The 19,627-nt window shown below is 42.6% G+C and overlaps 1 protein-coding gene across 9 annotated transcripts in view; it reads right to left on the bottom strand.

The window, feature by feature from the left end:
• Positions 1-13,128, bottom strand: part of LOC113016964 (NACHT, LRR and PYD domains-containing protein 12-like) — a 184,310-nt gene extending 171,182 nt beyond the window's left edge. The window contains exons 1-7 of one of the 9 annotated variants that reach the window (XM_026160204.1): positions 13,081-13,126; positions 10,211-10,379; positions 8,255-8,389; positions 7,818-7,949; positions 5,960-6,195; positions 4,067-5,855; positions 2,726-2,972 (exon numbers count right to left, since the gene is read on the bottom strand). In XM_026160204.1, the coding sequence (XP_026015989.1) occupies positions 2,741-2,972; positions 4,067-5,855; positions 5,960-6,195; positions 7,818-7,949; positions 8,255-8,389; positions 10,211-10,353 (2,667 nt within the window). In that variant the 5' untranslated portion in view covers positions 10,354-10,379; positions 13,081-13,126 and the 3' untranslated portion in view covers positions 2,726-2,740. Of the gene's footprint in view, positions 1-2,725; positions 2,973-4,066; positions 5,856-5,959; positions 6,196-7,817; positions 7,950-8,254; positions 8,390-10,210; positions 10,682-13,080 lie in introns of those variants that run through there. The other 8 variants (XM_026160213.1, XM_026160197.1, XM_026160200.1 and 5 more) reach the window with 8 other exon arrangements.
• Positions 13,129-19,627: the final 6,499 nt, after the last annotated feature.

The following is a 19,627-nucleotide window of genomic DNA, read 5'->3' as shown; positions in this document are numbered from 1 at the left end:
AAAAAAAAATCCATATACATAAAACACACACATGCACGCACACACAGTGACGTTTTAGACCTTCTTCAGAATACTGTATATACTGTGGGCATCCTTACATTATTATTTATTACTAGAGCTACAATAATAAAGCAAAGAGGAGGGGGAAGTAATAAATATGAAATAATGTATTTATGATGATTCCATTTGTTTCACTATCCACTCTGTGCAGGGCAAAGCTTATTACATTTTTAAACTGCAGAGATACAATCATTTTACTGCTGTAAAATCCAAATTTTGTCTTATTTAAAATATAAATCTAATATAATCTGCTTCTTAATGTATGTTCTTTAAAATACAGCGTGTGTTTTTTTAATATATTATAATTATAATAATTATTATGTGGACATGCATATTAGATCGTTTTTTAGTGAAATATAATCCCCTCAGAAAGGCAGGAAAAGCCCGGAAACTTACTTTAAAACTATGTTCTAAATACTTTAAAACTAAATATGTTCCCTAAAACGGTGACAGAGCTACAGACCCATGACAGCCTTACACAGGTAGCCAGCAGCTGTGACCAGCACTACTTGTGCAGTTAATAAAAGGACAGGTAATGTTTGTCGCGCTGTTGCACACACAGCACGCTCGTTTGTTTCAGTTCGTCAAATTGTCACAAGACAACTTACCAACGTGTACGAAATAAGCTAATACTCCTGTGTGCTACACACTACAGTGTACGCTGTACACCTACTTACTGGTTTTGTTGCATCAGTCTGTGTCTCTGAGTTAACTTGTGTTTCTCCTACAGCTCCGGACCGCAACAAATGCGCGTGCTCTTTGTGAGCTCGTTCCCGGCTCGTAACCAGCGCGTTCTGCCGTCGAGGGCGATCATTGGTTAAATGTGATCATGTGACTGATGCAAGCCAGATCCTTTTATTTAGCAAAACTGTGATTAATAGTTAAATATTATTGTTGAGGGGCACAGACAGGACTCCGCACGCACACACACATAAAAATAAATAATAATTTTTTTTTAAAAAGTTGCCTCAACAAAAGGGCACTTTGGGCACCCATCAGGAAAGGGGCGGGTGCTCAAGCCCCTCTAGCCCCCCCCCCCTCTGCACGTGCCTGAGTTATATATTATTTTACTTAATGATCTACTGACACCACTGACTATGCAGGACAACCCCACGTCTGGAGCCAGTGCACATGTGCAGTTCAATTCCCGGGCAGGTTCTGAAGATGGCCGAGCTGTCGAGGACAAAGTTACTAATGTGACGCTAATGTGGTTAATCAAGATCTTCATAACTATGTGGAGCACAGTGCACACACCCCTGCATGTTCTATAAGCCAATAGGAGGACGTTCTGTTTTTGGCACACAAAAGTTTCTCAGGTTTTGATTACAAAACAAGCAACAGGCCAAAAATATTTATAGATTTAGACACAATAATAGATTCCTCCCAAATCTGAGGAACTCTGAAACTCAGGCATTAATAATTAATAATATTTTCCAAAGCTTATCATTTGGACATATACAAATTACCCTCTTGGGATTATGAGGTCCTCACAAAAATGAATATTCGCTGTCACAGTCTGTAAATTTATCCAAGTCACAGCAAGCATTTTGAAATAAGTCCTAATCAGTCCAAGAAAAACAGTCTTGAAGGGTCTGGATGGACTCGCTGACCACACCAGAACCAGCACTGAGGTTTAGTTCTCTTTAAGACAGATTTCATGATGGGAACCAAATAAAACACATTTCAGTCAAACATGCCACAGAGAGCTCCACAGAAAGATTTATTAGGTTCCTTGATGGAGCCATAACAAACGTCAGCGAGCGACCTCCCAACTGTACATTGATTAAAATGACAAAATAAACTGGGAGCGTCTGGTGTGACGTTACTGTGGTCTGAGTGGCGACTTCCACATTCGCCCTCAGTTGAACGTACACATCAGTAACAAGGATCTGTGGAAACTCTCTTGGTAAGTAAAAAGGATGCAGGGAGGCGGATCGAAGTTCAGTCTCAGCCGTGATTCCCTCACCACCACTTTATCACCAGCTCTCATTATTTTAAAGACAGAGACCCTCACACTGGGCTTCACTAGTTACTGCTGGGTCTCTGTTATACAGAAGGCCCATGCCACATTAAGGAAAAAATAATGTCCTTAATTTCAACATTAAAGGTGAAAATGAAGAACTGTGGAGATTTGCTGTTTCAGGACAAAGTGCCACAGCTGCTGTACTCTCTGAGTCAGTGAAACTTCAGCAGTGGTGTTAGCTAAAGAAGGGAAATGATTCCTGTTACACATCCATGTGTTATATAAACACAGTGTGGTGAAAAGTATAAAGATGCTGAAAGGATGGTGCAGAAAGCTGAAAAACACAAATCTGGAAGATTTGTACAAAATCAAATGTCTTGTAATGGACGGATGCGAGGTTATCGATGGTTCCACCTTCATACAATAAAGAGGATGGATGCTGCAAAACTGGATGATGAAATATTGGTTCAGCACTTTGTTTGAAAGCGCTTTAGAAATAAAGTTATTATCATTATCATAAGACGGTGGATCACTTTGTTTCACTAACTCATCTAAACAAAGCGTTTTGTAGAGGGGACAGCAAACCTGGCAGTTTGTCTTGAAACATCAAATCTCCACATTTCAACTTTTTTCTCCAAATACAATTTTGACTTTAACCTCGACTTTATCTTAAAATGATCGGGAATATTTTTCTTACCGTGGTCCTAAAACTCGGCCTTACTCCGTTTCCATCGAAGCAATAAGGTCAGCTTTCTTGTGCTCCACGGTAAACCTGTTCACCGTGGAGAAATCACGCTGAAGAACTCGGCAAGTAAGGCCCCTGTGAGCTCCACATCTCCAGCGTCGGGTCCCAAAAGAATAAAAGTGACTCTCGACTATACTGGCGAACCTGAAGATCTCCACAGAGCTCTCACTAAGTGGCAAGTCAGCATCCAGGTGAGGAGGATGGCTGTGAAACCAAAACGAGCCAGAATGACTCAACAATCCACTTTAAGAAAAACAAACACACAAATCACTCTGGCCCACTCACTGCTGCTACACGTCACCAACCACCAGGGATGATGATGATGATGCTGGCATCAAGTAATCAAAGCTCAGCTTCTCGTCTGGTGATGATTTCTGATCATTTCTATGATGATCGTACCAAATAATGCAGATACGACGTGATCACGCCCAACACTCTGCCAACGGGCACAGACTGACCTCTTCCTGCTGTGAGTCGTCCCTGTCAGAGCCTCGTCCTTGTGACTTGGTGATGCTGTGGTGTGTTCGTGACCTCACACGCTGTTTGTGTGACTTTTGTTATAAAGGGGCGGAGTCACGAGTGGTGACGGTTTAAAAATAATGACCTGCAGTGACCTCTGACTCTAATTTTGGATGTATGCTGGCACACTGTTGTCCATCTCAGCTCTTTAGTACAGAGGAAAGAAAAACTAAAGAACTGGAGCACATATGCTGATGGTGATGATGTCACAGATAATGTGATTGTTCACACGTTCAATAATTAGTTGGAAAAATTAAGAAAGTGCAATCAGAGCCCAGATAAAGACAATAACATCAGACAGAAAGAGCAGTGATCAGAAGCACAAACAGAGGCTGCTTTGGACCATCTTCACTGTTTCACACAGTTTCACTTTACTACAAACACGTTCTTTGTAAAGTCTCACTTCAGTCTTCTCTCCTAAGGAGCAATGCTAACAGACCAACAGCAGCACAGACATGAGCAACAGTCTCATTACTGTCTGCTGCACCGTGTTAACACGACCAAGCGGAAACAGCACACAGATAAAACATGTCAGACTGCAAACTCAGCGTAAGACTAAAAACCGACGACGTGGTGAAAAGCTCACAGTTACACACCCACATACATGTGAAGGTGCACTCTCCTACCAAGGTCTCTGCCAGAATAATACAAATGTAGTGTTCTGATAAAAAACAAAACATTTTTAAAAGCATGAAAACAACAAGAAGAATTTATTACTGTGTGACTGAGTAACTAAACTATCACTAATTGATAATATTAATGATCACATCTGGACTCACCGAGCCTTTCTGAAGTTCCTCACAGCTGCAATCAGTCGACGTTGTCCCTCTGCTGTTGTGTTGTACTTCTGCAGGTCCAACTCATCCAGAACCTCCTCTGACATCTGCAGCATGAAGGCCAGAGCTAAGCAGTGGATCTCAGAGAGTTCCTTCTCTGATTTGTTCTCTGACTTCAGGAACTCTTGGATCTCCTGATGTACTGAGAGGTCGTTCATCTCCATCAGACAGTGGAAGATGTTGATGCTTCTGTCAGGAGAGGATTTTGTCTTCCTTTCTTTTAGATTCTTGATGACTCTCTGGATGGTTTCTGGACTGTTCTCTGTCTGACCCAGCAGACCTCCTAAGAGTCTCTGGTTGGACTCCAGACAGAGGCCATGAAGGAAGCGAACAAACAGGTCCAGGTGGCCATTTTTACTCTGGAGGGATTTTATTAGTGTTTCCATCAAAAAATTGTCCAGAGATGACTCGTTGTATTTTTTTCCCAGGAAGTCCTTCAGCACCTCTGACTTCCTGTTGGTGAAACAGTGGAACATGTAGACTGCAGCCAGAAACTCCTGGATGCTCAGATGAACAAAGCAGTAGACTGGTTTCTGGAAGATCACACACTCTCTTTTGAAGATCTCTGTACAAACTCCTGAGTACACCGAGGCCTCTGTCACATCCAGACCACACTGCTCCAGGTCTTCTTGGTAGAACATGATGTTTCCTTTCTCCAGATGTTCAAACGCCAGCCTCCCCAGCTTCAGAAGAACTTCCCTGTCAGCCTCCGTCAGCTCCTGTGGACTCGTCTCATGTCCCTCGTGGTACTTGTTCTTCTTCCTCTTTGTCTGAACCAGCAGGAAGTGTGAGTACATGTCAGTCAGGGTCTTGGGCAGCTCTCCTCTCTGCTCTGTAGTCAACATGTGCTCCAGAACTGTAGCAGTGATCCAGCAGAAGACTGGGATTCTACACATGATGTGGAGGCTCCTGGATGTCTTCATGTGGGAGATGATTCTGCTGGACAGCTCTTCATCACTGAATCTCCTCCTGAAGTACTCCTCCTTCTGGGCGTCAGTGAAGCCTCGTACTTCTGTTAGCCTGTCAACACATGTAGGAGGGATCTGATTGGCCGCTGCAGGTCGGGAAGTTATCCAGACGAGAGCCGAGGGAAGCAGATTCCCCTGGATGAGGTTTGTCAGCAGCTGGCTGACTGATGACTTCTGTGTGACATCAGACAGCAGCTTCCTGTTGGTGAAATCCAATGAAAGTCTGCTTTCATCCAGGCCGTCAAAGATGAACAAAAGCTGAGAGACAGCCAGCTTCTCTGCTGTGACCTTCTGTAATGTTGGATGGAAAACATGGAGCAGCTCCAGAAGACTGTACTGCTCATCTCTGATCAGGTTCAGCTCCCTGAATGAAAGCAGAACCACCACACTGACATGTTGGTTCTCCAAGCCCTCTGCCCAGTCCAGAGTGAACTTCTGCACTGAGAAGGTTTTTCCAACACCAGCCACGCCGTTGGTCAGAACCACTCTGATGGGTCTCTGTTGGTCAGGTAAGGCTTTAAAGATGTCCTGGCACCTGATTGGAGTGTCATGGAGGGCGTCCATCTTGGAAGCTGTCTCCAGCTGCCTCACCTCATGTTGGCTATGAACCTCTTCACTCTGTCCCTCTGTGATGTAGAGCTCAGTGTAGATCCTGTTGAGGAGGGTTCTACTTCCTGTTTCATCACTTCCTTCAGTCACACGTTCACATCTCCTCCTCAGACTGATCTTATGTTCATCTAAAACCTCCTGCAGACCAACATCTGCTGACAGAAAGAAAAACAGAAAGAAAACTCTTCAATGTCTGAACAACAACCAGAAGTCCAGTTTTCAGAAATGAGTCCATCAGCAGACAGATGTTCAGTCTTACTTTGTACACAGCTGCTCTGACTGGCTGTCTGCAGTCCAGCTCTGCTTCTGGATCTTTCTCCACACTGGGGACAGGACCAGTCTCCTGATGAAGCAGACTGGTCCCAGTATGAGGAGATGCACTGTCTGCAGAACCAGTGTCCACAGCTGGTAGAGACTGGATCCTTCAGGACGTCCTGACACAAAGCACAGCAGGACAGCTGCTCCTCCTCACAGACACCACTCCTCTTCCTCCCTCTGTGAACACATTTCTTTATCACTAAAATCATTGACTGTCAGTGACAAACATCCAGATTTGATGACACTGTGCAGAAGCTCTGATGGTCACAGAGAAAAGTCAAAGTGGAGAAACTTGTGTTTGAGTTCAGAATCCAAGTTTCCTTTGCTGTTCCTGCCTGTCTTATTAAACACAGAGTGATCAGCCTACAAACTCCACAGTAAAAGCCTTCATCACAGAGCTGATTATGTCCTTCACTGGATGTACTGGAAGTTTGGGATCCATCACTCTGAACTGACCTTTGACCTCCTCTAAAAACTGTGGTGGAGCAGCGGTGTCACATTCAGAGCTTTCAGCTTTATTTTGAAAGAGTTCAGTCATCAGGAAGTGAACTTCTGGGTTCTGATTTTCTTTCTATTATTTTACAGAAGTGAAGAAGAAGAACTAAAAGCTTTGAAATGATCTGAGTGATATTTTTGAACATTGCCACCAAATTGAGTTCAGCCTCCAGCAGTAACTTTGCTTCATGATGCCTCCCTGATGATGTGATGTTTGATTACAAACCTGTTTATGTGTTAGACATTAATCACATGAACACAGGCAGAAAAAAGAAGCCAATGAAACAAATGACAGAAACGTGTTCATTCACTGCCATGATCCATATTTTATATGTACAGATGTTTGTAAAGAACACGTGTGCAGCGCTTTGTTCTGAGTATCTGCTGTCAGCACACAGTGCAGCAATAACTACAACCACACGTTTCTGTAGATCCTGAACATCAGCCTGGAGGAATCTGACCTCAGGTCTGCACACAGACGAGCTTCACCTCTGGGATGATGCTGGCTTCAGCTCCTTCTACAATCAGGCAGAAGCTTCTGCACCATCAGGACACAAACAGAGAGGAGCTTCTATCCTCAGACCATCCAAGTCCTAAATCAGAACATGCTCCCCTCATAGCATCACCATCAGGGTTTAAACAGGACCTTACATCATGTTCTTGTCTCACTGTCATATTTCAGATCATACCTGATTCATTATGACGTCACACGCTGCTACACTGATCCTGCTGCTTCATTACTGCTGATATTACTCTGCTCACTCTGTTCAGTTACTCTGTTTACATCACTTTGCTCATTTGCTTTGTTCTGCTTGCACTGCTCTGTCAGTACATGCTGTGCTAATGTGGCACAAAGCACTTTAACATTACATCTGCACAATGTTTCATTATTTCATTTAATGATTGTTTATAATGTTTTGTCCAGTCACAGGAGCAGCTCAGCACATTTCACTGTGTTGTACGTGTATGACGATGCCTGTGACAAATAAACAGCCTCGGACTCTTCAATCTTCTGCATTTCTTTGGAGATCAGCTCAGTGGCCTGTTGAGACCATCTTTCTATTTCTGATGACTCAGTTCAGATTATTATCCTGATACTTTCTTTTAAAATGTGATGAAATCATTTATCTGATGTTCTGACACAAATACACCAAAACGATCCCAAACAGCACAAACCACCACGTTACACACAGTGTAATAAAAATACAGGCAACTACAAATAAAAACACTTTAAAATATAAACTAAAATTACAAAGTGGTCACAGAATTTCAAACACCCGTAAATGAGTCAGCAGCTCTCTTACATGGTCAGCTGAGCTCCATGATTGAAGAACATTGTTGCTGCAGGTTCATGACTGAAGTCTGGAGGTTTGTCTTTGGACCAATCACTCCTCACAGACACACAGCTGGATGCTGGAGACTGTGACCTCTGACCTCTGCAAACACAAACACATCACATGAATTACTGATTAATCTCTCTTTAAAATCTTTTAAGCAGCTGCAAACACACAAACTGGATGATGTGATGGTTTCTGTCAGTAATAGTTGTCTCAGATTAGAGTACAGACGGCTGCAGAGACGTTCACAGCAACAGAGAAGAAATCATTACCTTGGATTGCATTACTACTACGATTGATACTAGCATTATCGTACCCGGACCACCATTAGGAATCGTTTATGATGTCACTGGTAGAACATTTATAGAAACAACCTTTGAACTCTGAGTCAGCAGCTCTCTTACATGGTCAGCTGAGCTCCATGATTGAAGAACATTGTTGCTGCAGGTTCATGACTGAAATATGGAGGAACTATTTCTTTGGACCAGTCACTCCTCACAGACACACAGCTGGATGCTGGAGACTGTGACCTCTGACCTCTGCAAACACAACCACATTGCATTCATTTCACATCAATTAGTACACCACAAAAGGCATGCAAGAAACACAGTATGAAGGCAAACTTCTGGCTTCAATAACATTCAACAGGTCAGGTGGAAACTTTTCTCAGATTTGATTCATGTTTTTATAGAACGATCCAGCTAAAAAAAATATACCATTAGGTCAGAGGTCAGCAACCTTCAGGACCCAAAGAGCCATTTGGAGCCAGTTTCCACGCAAAAGAAAACACTGGGAGCCACAAATACTTTTTGACATCTAGAATGAAGATAACACTGTATATACTGTTTTTTACCTTTATGCTTTGTGTGAACAACTAAGGTGTGTTGCTTATGAAATCCATGAAGTGCTACAGAGAAAATTACATGTTATTTATGTAATGAACACATTTGAACTCTTAAAGAAATATAACCAAAGGAAAGACACCCAGCTGAACTAAAATGATGTAGCAAACAAAAGCTGCTGTGAGCCGCCACCCTTATATCTCCTTTGGGCTTTTGGAGCCTTGAGCTGACTTTTAAAAATAATTGGAAAAAAAGCTCTATGCTGCTGAAAGATGAAAAATAGATATTTGCAAAATTCTGCCTAAATATGTATTTTACCTGGTTAATGTGTGTGGCGGGGCGTGGTCTGCAGCGCCGCTGCAGGGGAGGCGGACGCACCTGAGCGGCACCCGCAATCACGCCTCGCCGCCTTAACGTCTGTGCTGTTGTGTTGGTGTGTGTCGGGCTGTGAGCTGCAAAGCTACAGCCGGCTGTGTGCGTACAGCAACCGTGTGTGAAAAGTGGTCAATAAAGAGAAGCTGAAAAGCGAGTTCATGCAAACATCGTCGGGTCTGCCGTGATATGTTTACAACGGGACTTCTGCTCCTGAACCTCTGCGCACAGCGTCTGCAGGTCGGGGCTGTACGAAGTCACTTTCATCTTTACAGGACTGTAAGCTGTCGTCTGTGAGGCGTGAGCGGTGTTTGTTTTTAACTTAGTTCACGGTGGAGAACAGCTGCTGACATAATGTGGATCTAAAGATCCATAATTGGCCTACCTGGGGCTGAAAGTCTCGATAAATGCACGGCGTTTCGGCGGGTACACCGGCTTCCGCGAGTGTGACGCTTATTTGAGCGATCAAAAAATAATAAAATATAATTTTCTTTTTATATTTCAATATCACAATAATCTTCCAATTTAGAACTACAAGTTAAAAAAGAACATAAATAAAATACACTTCAGCTAAATACTTCTAATTTATTTTCCCAAACCACGAGGAGCCGCACTGTAAGGACTAAAGAGCCGCAGGTTGCCGACCCCTGCATTAGTGTTAGTCAATGTTGCAACTGAACTGAAAAACAAAAGATTTTGGTCAGGTCCAAAGAAACAAAGTCACTATTAATACAACACAACCCCCCCAAAAAGAGCCATGTAGACCCCGGGCTCTATGGGTCTTGTGCTCGGAGCTTGTTCCTGTGCTGCCATGATTAGTGCCTCTGTGCTGTCTTTCAGTCCAGCTTTGTTCAGCCACTGGTAGGATTTCTGGATGTCAGCCACTTCCTCTGCCTGCTGGTGGTGCAAACTGTGTTGTTCTGAGTTTCATTGGACGTCTTTGTCCAAAGCACCAGACAAAGGGCAAAGTAGATGCATTTGCATCAGCAGGAAAATACACCCCAAACTAGCATCATCATTATACAACTTTAACAACTGCCACTAAATGATACTTCATACACAGACCAGTGTTAGGTTAAGTTATGATGTCACTGGCAGAACATTTATAGAAACAACCTTTGAACTCTGAGTCAGCAGCTCTCTTACATGGTCAGCTGAGCTCCATGATTGAAGAACATTGTTGCTGCAGGTTCATGACTGAAGTGTGGAGGAAGTATTTCTCTGGACCAGTCACTCCTCACAGACACACAGCTGGATGCTGCAGATGCTGCTCCGTCCTCTTCCTCCATCTTCTTGATGTCAGGGTGGAGTTAGTCTGAGAGGTAAACACACACACTCAGAGGTGCTGTTGTACTGGAAGCATCACACTGACGGCTTTCTAATGTTGGAGCTTTGGCCCTAAAGTCCAAACCAGTTATTTTAGAGGCTCAAAGTCTTTAAAAAACACCAAAACCATCACATTATTTAATAAGTACATGATCAGGTGGATGAAGGAACTCCGTGTGTTTGGGATCATCATCATGGTGAGGAGCCCACATGTTACGGCTCCTTTGGAGAGAAGCTGAGGATCACTGCAGGAAGTGAGCTCATGAAACCAAACTGCTGTTTGTGAGCAGCATGACTCTGTTATTGGACCTGGGCCCTGTTCTTCGTACGTCGCTTACTACATCCAAGATCAAATGAAACATCCAAGACCAAACCATCGCGCTAACCGTGAGCTCGCTAATCCGGTTCCCCGAACACACCTGCTGTTGACGATTAGTACAGCTGGACGCAGTAATGTGACATCACTGGGTGTCGTAAAAGGGGCTACGCATCGATAGTAGAAACATTGATCGGCAACCCTCTGATTGGTCGGCGAAAATGTCGACGGAGCGCGCTCGGCTCGGTATTTTTCGGCAGCAGAGCAAGAACTCTTGAGTGAGGGATTTCAGGAGTTTCAGAGTTTAATCAGAACGCAAGGGAACACTGCAAAGGCTGCAAAAGCAAGGAGCGAGGGCTGGCAGGAAGTTGCTGACAAATTAAACTCGTAAGTAATTTAATAATAACAATAATAATGGAGTGGATTGATATAGCGCTTTCCAAGGCACCCAAAGCGCTTTACAATGCCACTATTCATTCACTCTCACATTCACACACTGGTGGAGGCAGCTACAGTTGTAGCCACAGCTGCCCTGGGGCAGACTGACAGAAGCCAGGCTGCCATATCGCGCCATCGGCCCCTCTGGCCAACACCAGTAGGCGGTAGGGTAGATTTATTATATTACACTATATTATCCAATATTATATTACATTATATTATAATATGTTATATTTTATCCTCTTTCACATTAGAGCCACGACAGGACCCACTAGAACATGGGAACAGGTAAAAGTGAAATATAAGAATATTCTACAGAATGGTAATATTTATCACTTATATTGCTTTTCGTCTCTTGGAAAGAGACCCTGGAATAATCTGTTTGTTCATAACAGCAACCAAGAAAAGGGCAGAGGAAAAAAAGACAGGTGGTGGTCCTGCACCCCCTCGTCAACAAGTTGGTTAAGTAAATAATACCCTCACGGGAAAATCGATATCTCTCTATGAGCACACTGTCGCGCTGAGCTAAAGGATCCTGTCTGTCCCGCAATATACGCTGAATTCTGAGGACTCTCCTTATCAATCTTGCACCTTCCGCAATGGGTGGCTCGCGTATACGGACAGGACATGGCTGCGACAGACTTCCCAAATCCACCTTCGCTTTTATAGCCGTGGTCTCTCATCTTGATTACACAAAGTAATTTGCAATTACTACTCTGAAATATGAATTACATCTGTAATAATCACATACATGTAATAGAATGTTAATAGTACATTTCCCTTTTTTAGGAAATGACCTGTATGTATCTGTGTGAAATCAATAAATGGATCAGGTGCTGCATTGTCTTTAGTTACATTGATGTTATTTATTTATGGTGAAACAGTGGTGGAATATCGCTGTTGCTTTCGTATGAATAACGCGGACATACCTGCGTGGCCGCGATCTAATCCTGTTTACATAAAGGATCACGCAAAATCGTCAACAATCTCATCCAGCTAACTCACTTAGCGCGGTACGAAGAACAGGCCCCTGCTCTGTGTTCTACATATGATCAATACTTCAAATATCTGTAAACATCTCATCTTATATTTGTTGCACTTGGTCACATCTGTCTTTAAAAATAGATTTTTAATGTCACTGAGAGTTCTTTTCTACCTTTATTGATTTATTTTGGAATAAATTAAATATAAAGGTGCCAAAAACTGCCTGCAGCTTCTGCTCTGTGACAGGAAACTACTGTCAGGCTCAAAATGACTTCAGATTATTCATCACAGAGTGTTTATGGATCACAGGACACGTTACAGTTTTACAGCCTCACGGACATAAAACTCTTAAAGTTTGTTTCTGAAGGGATTTTCAGATCAGACCTGATGTTTCTGCCTGCAGCCTGTTTACCGATATAATCAATATCAGACATCAGAGCAACAGAAACCTCGGTGATCAGGACGCCGGGACTGAGAACAGGAAGTGGCTCAAACGTCGCACTTTCATAAAGTCAGCCTGAACTCCACTCACAGAGTTTCTGTCGCCATTTTAGTTTTAAAAGACGTCGTGATAAGGGCGGGTCTTACTGTGAACCTGCGCGCTCATTGGCTAATAACTTGAGATTGACAAGTCGTTATCCAATGAGCGCGCGGCTTCTCCCAACATAAAGTAGTTTCCTTTGAAAAACCAAAGTCTGATTATTTTTGCCTCCACTGACGGAGCCTGTTGTTCCCGCCACAGAGACACAGTAATGTCAGAGCGGTGTTAACACTCACCTGCCTCAGCACAGCTCTCACTCTCCTCCTGCTCTCTCAGCTAAACTCACTTCCTCTCTACTTACAGGAAACCAGCGCTCAGAGGAGCCGACCGGCCTCACGTTTCACCCACAGACACGAACAGTGTGGAATTATTTTATGTCATAAGAAGAAACATATTCATGTTAACACTCGCCTGCATCAGCTCCACCTTCCTCCTCCTGCTGCTCTGAACGGAGGATCAACACTTTCACTTTCACTGCTCCGCCCTAAACACAGAGGATGCTGGGACTTGTAGTTTTTACCTTGTGTGATATTTATGGCTGTGACACTAAATCACAGCATGAAAACTTCCTGCAAACATGTCACAGGCGATAAAAGTTTCACATTAAAGGTGAAGTTATTTTTCTGTCTCATGTTCAATAAACAGTGAGCTGGGAAAACTGAAGAACAGACTTCAGACGTTCCCTGCAGAGTTTCTGCTGCTCGGTCGTCTGCATGTTGCTGAGACTGAGCTGATGATGAAGCTGTGACGGGTTTATGGCACGTTTGGTTCTGGAGAAGAGTTTTACTGTCGGTGCAGGTGAAATGATCAGAGGTTACAGCCTCTGGTTAAAGTGGAGGCAGCGATCAGGACGGCTGAGCAGCAGAGGTCTCGAGGGTCCTAAAGTGTAAAAGCATCAGTGTTAGTAACACAAAGATGACAGAATGGGATCATCCACACAACACTAACATCTAAATCCACGGCAGGAACTCTTCCAGTGTCCTGAAAAATCTGTGTGCACGATGCTGAGATTAAAATCTGTCTGCTCATCTTAATGCAATATTGTGAAGTTACAATTCTTTTCTGTAAAAAGAATTTTCATTTTTGTATATAAATAAATGTTGATGTTGTGCTTTGGGATCGTGTGCTTCAATTTGACTTGTAATGTGCCAAATGACTGCAACAGGCGGCTTAAGGCAATGCCATCCAGAGTAAGGATCGTGTTAGCCACAGTGTTTCTAAGATTTTTACGCCCTGTTACAATAACCTCAGTTTTATCTGAACTTAGAAGCAGAAAATTAAAGCTCATTATGTGTCTAAGACATCCCGGCAGTTTAACCAATAAAAGTGGGTATCATATGCATAGCAGTGAAAATGTATGCTATGTCTTCTAAAGCAACTTGAAAATGTCAACAGTGCTGCAGGAAAATGATCTCATGCAGCAGAGACGGAGAGCGGTAATCCAAGGCCCGTTTCACTACACGGGGAGATTTCTGTCAGCGTCTTTTCTTTCTGAGAAGATTGAGAAAGGCCCGGCTCCCACCACCGATTCTGACCACCTTATATAAAGGAACTATTGAGAGCATCCTGAGCAGCTATATCACTGTCTGGGTCGGGAACAGCACCATGCCGGACAGACAAGCACTACAGAGGGTTGTGCAATCAGCTGAGCGCACCATCCGCTCCGAGCACCCTGACCTGCACTCAATCTACAGCAGGCGGTGCTGGACCAAGACCAGGAAGATCGTGAAAGACCTCAGCCATCCCAACAACAGACTGTTCTCTCTGTTGCTGTGTACGTGACAAAGAAACATCTGGATTTGGAAAACGAGGCACTCGCAAAGCCACCAGCATTGTGCCTGATTGGACACACCCCTCTCACACACTCTTTACATTCTTGCCATATGGAAAAAGACAGCTTCAGCTGACAGAGCTGTGACGAGACGCCCATCAAGCCCAGATGAAAAGTGAGGCCGAGCAAAACCATGCTGACCTTAACCACTCTGCATTAAAACTGTGCAGGACAGTGACGGACCAACAATGACCATCGGGCAGCAAAAAGGGCGTGCCAGGGACAGGAGGAGTAACTGAGGTCACCTCAGAATGGACAAAACACCAGGAGAAAATAAGCTGAAGGCACAGGTGTCGGGGCTCGGCCAGGAGCTGACCTCTGAGAAGAGCCGAACAGCAGAGCCGCAAAAGGCCGTGGAGCAAAGCAAGGAAAACATCAATGGACTTAAATCTGATTTCTACGGAAAAGACTCTGAGGTTTCTGCCCTCAATAAGACCTCGAGGCATCAGAGCAGAAACTGAGCATGGCCCAGGAGGAGCTAGCTGAAAATCGAACCCATCAGGCTTGGAGTCCAAGACACCGGACTTGAAATCAGGCCGGAGCATCCTGGAGCTAGATGAGCAGTGTGATTTGTCCGGTCTGCTATGGAGCGAACGTTAGGGGGATGGCTTCCTGTCACCTCTGCCGTCCTCCGATCGCTCAGCGTCCTGGGCTGCCCAGCTCTGGACTGAACGCTCGGGCCGAGACACCCAAACAACCATGGACTCCATTCCCCTGGAATGGGACCACGACTACGACCTCAGCCGTGGGCTTGAGAGTGCAAGCAGGGATCCCAGAGAGCCTTGAGGCCTGTGTTAAACTAACAGAACAAAGGTTGAGGTCTTCCACTGGGGAGGTGGAAGCTGCAGACTCTCCTATACACCTTCTGGATGTCAGCCGTTCCACCTGCAAACAAACGGACAGCAGTCGCACTTCTGCAAGCAACAAACGGACATCCAGACAATTGAGCTGCGTATCAAAACCCTGAAGGAAGATCGAAACAAAAGGGTCAAGTTAAGGAGGAGCGAAATAAGGAGAAGATGCTGGACACTGGAGAAAAGGACTGCCTCAATTGGGGCCAGAACCAGTATGGACAGAACTCTGAGCAGCAGCACCAATGGATGCAAACAGACTGAAAAGGAGGAGGGCAGGACCCAGGGCACGCTTCAGGCCTTGGTTTACCCAGAACACTACAACAGGAAAGTGATGAACACAAACACCCACACAAACACACACATCTACATGCACCGACTCAGAGTGAAAAGAAACATACATATGAACATATGCACTCGTTGATTGAGGGAGAAATGACACACACACACACACAAATTAAAATGTTGATTCAATGAACTGAGAAGTGATCCACACACACACACGCTGATGCAATGAAGAATGCTTTACTAACAAATGCTGCACACAAACATCCAAATACGGAGTTGGTTACAACAGCAAGAACTGATTGATTATTTATTGCTTAAATGTATTTCATGCCACGCAGAGGGCATTTGTGTAGATTTAGAGGACATGGTCTGAAGCACTTTGATAATGAAAACCATGTCTGTGCGTGATGTCTGTTTATGGCTCAAAGCCTCCACTGAATTGTTTACTGTGCTTCACACAGTCTAACAAGGAGCAGTGGTACAGAGTGAAAATGATGAATGAATGGTGTGAGTTTTATTTCGAAGAGATTATGAAAAGGTTGTGTTGATTCAACTTAGTTGTTTACGTTTTTGCCAAAGTAAAGAGTTGGTGTGTAACTAGTGTCCACTATTGAGTCAAGTAAATCCAACATGTTTTGTTGGTGCAAAAAGGAGTTTTGGTTGATCTTTGGGTTTTGTTTGACACTAGGTTGATTCTATCAGTGAGGTTTGGATTGTTCTCTTTCTCTAAAAGAGAGAAAGATGGTTTGAACTTTGGACATGTTTGCAATGGGCCCCAGTATCTGTTATTATATGAGTGTTTTATTGTTTACGTTTGTTTTTGCTTTTGTTACAGTGAACTGAGATAAGAACATCTGAGAGGTGTGATCCACCGGTGGTGATATTTTGGTATTTTGTGAGTTCCTGATTTAACAAATCAGCTCTTTAATCCAGGCCTGAGAGATTGAACTTTAAAGCGCTATAAAATATTCTTATTGAAAACAGTCGCAAAGTATTTTTTCTCCATGATTATAATGAGCTTGGGAGAAAATTCACTTATATGGGACACTGATCCTGAAGCCTAAAAGGATTGCAGCGAGTCAATCCAGTCCAAAGAAGGAAAAACAAACAAGGAGCTGTTTCCTTTAAAATGATGACGTCATCTTGCTGGTGATGGAGCCTCGAATAGGCTGCGCGTGAGACTCCATTATCAGCAACTTTTGGTATGAATGTGTGTGGATGTATGCATATGACTGACGACTAAAAGTCATGGACTGACGACTAAAAGTTTAACTGACTTGATACTGAGACAAAAACGGTGCTGACTTTAGGATTATTGAATGTCCACAGACAATTCACCCAGCCTGTAAAAGAAGGGTGGATGTTTTGTTTTGCTTTGTTTTGTCTGCAAGAACAGAAGAATGACAGAGACTAAAGAGCTGTAGCTTCACAGCAGTGTGAACTGCAGACTGAACCCTTTGGTTGCTAATTTTGAGCTACTGATGTTTGCATTAAGGAAATTGTGTTTTAGTAGCTGTGTTTTAATTAAGGTATTACATTATATTGTTGGGAATATTAAATGCTAAAGTGAAGAAAAGGTTTGATCCCACTCATGACTGAGCATGTTATTATTAACCATAGTGGGTCACTATAGAGAGTCAATTAATTTTAGAAAAAAAACAAACAAACAAAAAACCCTCCACCGAGGCCTATGAATAAGAGGGGAATGATAGACAGCCACACTCAAAATGGAGATATGTAATGATAAACACTGGTCCCCGTCTTTTGGGCGCTCTCTTGAAGTAGTCAACAATTTAAAAGTAAGATAAAATAACAGGGGCATGTGCTGAGGGGTGGTGCTGCACAAGAACAAGAGTAAAATAAAGAAAATATTGTTTTTAGAAGTGCAAATTAAAATGTACCATTACACTCAGAGGATCAATATGAAGCTTAATATTTGTTAATTTTGAATGAAGTACATGACTGGTGACTGTTCTGTCCTGAGCTTTTGTTTTTACAGCACCCGCTTGATCACACCAACAGTTTCTCGCCACCGAAGAGGGGTACTTGCAAAAATAAAGAACGGGGAGGAATATCATCAAAACTGGAAACAGGTAATCCCCAAAGGGGGTGATAACGCCATAACTTTCACTATGGTCAAATTCTCAAAATTTGACCCTCAAAAATTCTTCAAACATTTAGACACAAAGTGGAGATTTAGATAAATATAATGTCGTAAACCACATAAGCATGAAGTATTTGATTCAATAACATAGTGAAATAACAAGCAGCAAAAGGTTGATCATGTTAATGGTGTTTATTCCAGGGTGCAGAGGAGATTATTATTATTAAAGACAACAAATGAAATAACGAAAACTAGAAGTGGAAAAATTTGCGTTAACGGTAATAAAATCAAAAAAAAAAAAAGAAATACTAACTAAAACTGTACTGAATGTTCACAAAACTAACTAAAATTAACTAGATTTATAGCAAAATGTGTTTGGTTGCATTGATGTGTGCGTGCCCTGCTATAGTGAAATTAAGGTACTACGTTAGTCGAGTCGTCTGGGTTGCTGCTCCGTTCACGCGCAGAATCAGGTCAGGAAAAGTCGGGAGAAAGCGCCAGAATAGAATTGAGGATGATTTTAATATGACTGTTTTGTAGACATAACAAGAGTCTTGTAGTGGAGAGGGACGTAATGTCCTCCTGAGACCCAGAGAATAAGAAAAAACAGGGAGAAAATATTTTCGTTTTTTCTTTTTTCTTTTTTTTCTTTTTTCTTTTAAATGAATCAAGTGTTATTAAAATAACAATCTCATAAGATGAAGATCAGGGACCAACCCAGAAGTCACTGACACTTCACTAACTGTAAACTATTGGTTTAGGAATAAGTGATGGCACTGAACTGTCTATTTCACAAAAGTCAATTTATTTAGGATATCTGAGGAAGTACTGATTTTATTTGGAGACACAAAAGAACATTTGGCACTTCCCTCATTTCACATCTGTTTCATTGTTGTACCCAATCATTCTACAACTGAAATGCCTTGGACTGCTAACCATTTCAGGCAAGTGGAGTGAACCATATTTTGCTAGACTCTCATCAGATTGGGGCTTCCTTTTATTGATCTTTGGAGAGAAGTCTTCATTACTGGTATTATTCAGGTCTTGTTCACATGTTTGTCCCAGGTTTCTCAGCCAAGAGGAGCTTAAACCCCAGATACTGTGAGTTCTTTTCACACATTGAGATCACTGATAACTTTCAGCAACGACGTGATCTCGTAGAAACAATTAGGTGTTATGGATTCAACTATAATTGCGACACTTATTTTTTTTTTTTACTTTACTGGAAAAGATTTCTGCATTTTACCCATATTTTATTTTTAACTCAAAATCAAAATTCCAGATTCTACTACATGTTGGTTTTGCACCAGATAGGACGACAGATTTCAGGTGGCCCTGTGTCTTTCTCTATTACATCTGCCACTGCATCTCGATAATCTTCTCTGTGGCTTTTAGTGGGTCCTGACCCTCTCATATTTTGAAAAATCTATGTTTGAATCTCCCTTAATAATTGTGTTAAGAATTCTCTCCGCCTTTGTCAAAAGTTGGGTATTAGGAAAAAGTGAAATAAATATAAATATAAAGTCTCAATGTGTAGAGCACACATTAATAAATTAGTCATGTTCCCTGTGAAAGTAAATGAGCCTAATTCTTAAAGACCCCTGAAATTATTTACCAGATGTTTATTTTTTGAATAAAATAGAAATCTGAGTTTAATAAAACATTTTAATTGTAAATATCAAGCTTATCTTTCTTTCTTCCATAAAATGTGCTTGTGGGCACGCCAGCCATTTTGAAAAGGTGGGAAAAACAATTGGCAAGGCCACACCCCCACACATGTGACATAATTTTAAAGGTTCTGTTGCCCTCTCTAAGAAACATCAGGACTTAGAGGAGTGGCAAGTAGAGTATGAGAGCTACAAGCAAAAAACTAAATGTGTACTA

This window comes from Astatotilapia calliptera, chromosome 23 (genome assembly GCF_900246225.1).
Source record: "Astatotilapia calliptera chromosome 23, fAstCal1.2, whole genome shotgun sequence".
Taxonomy (NCBI): domain Eukaryota; kingdom Metazoa; phylum Chordata; class Actinopteri; order Cichliformes; family Cichlidae; genus Astatotilapia; species Astatotilapia calliptera.
This window is presented reverse-complemented; position numbering and strand designations above follow the sequence as displayed.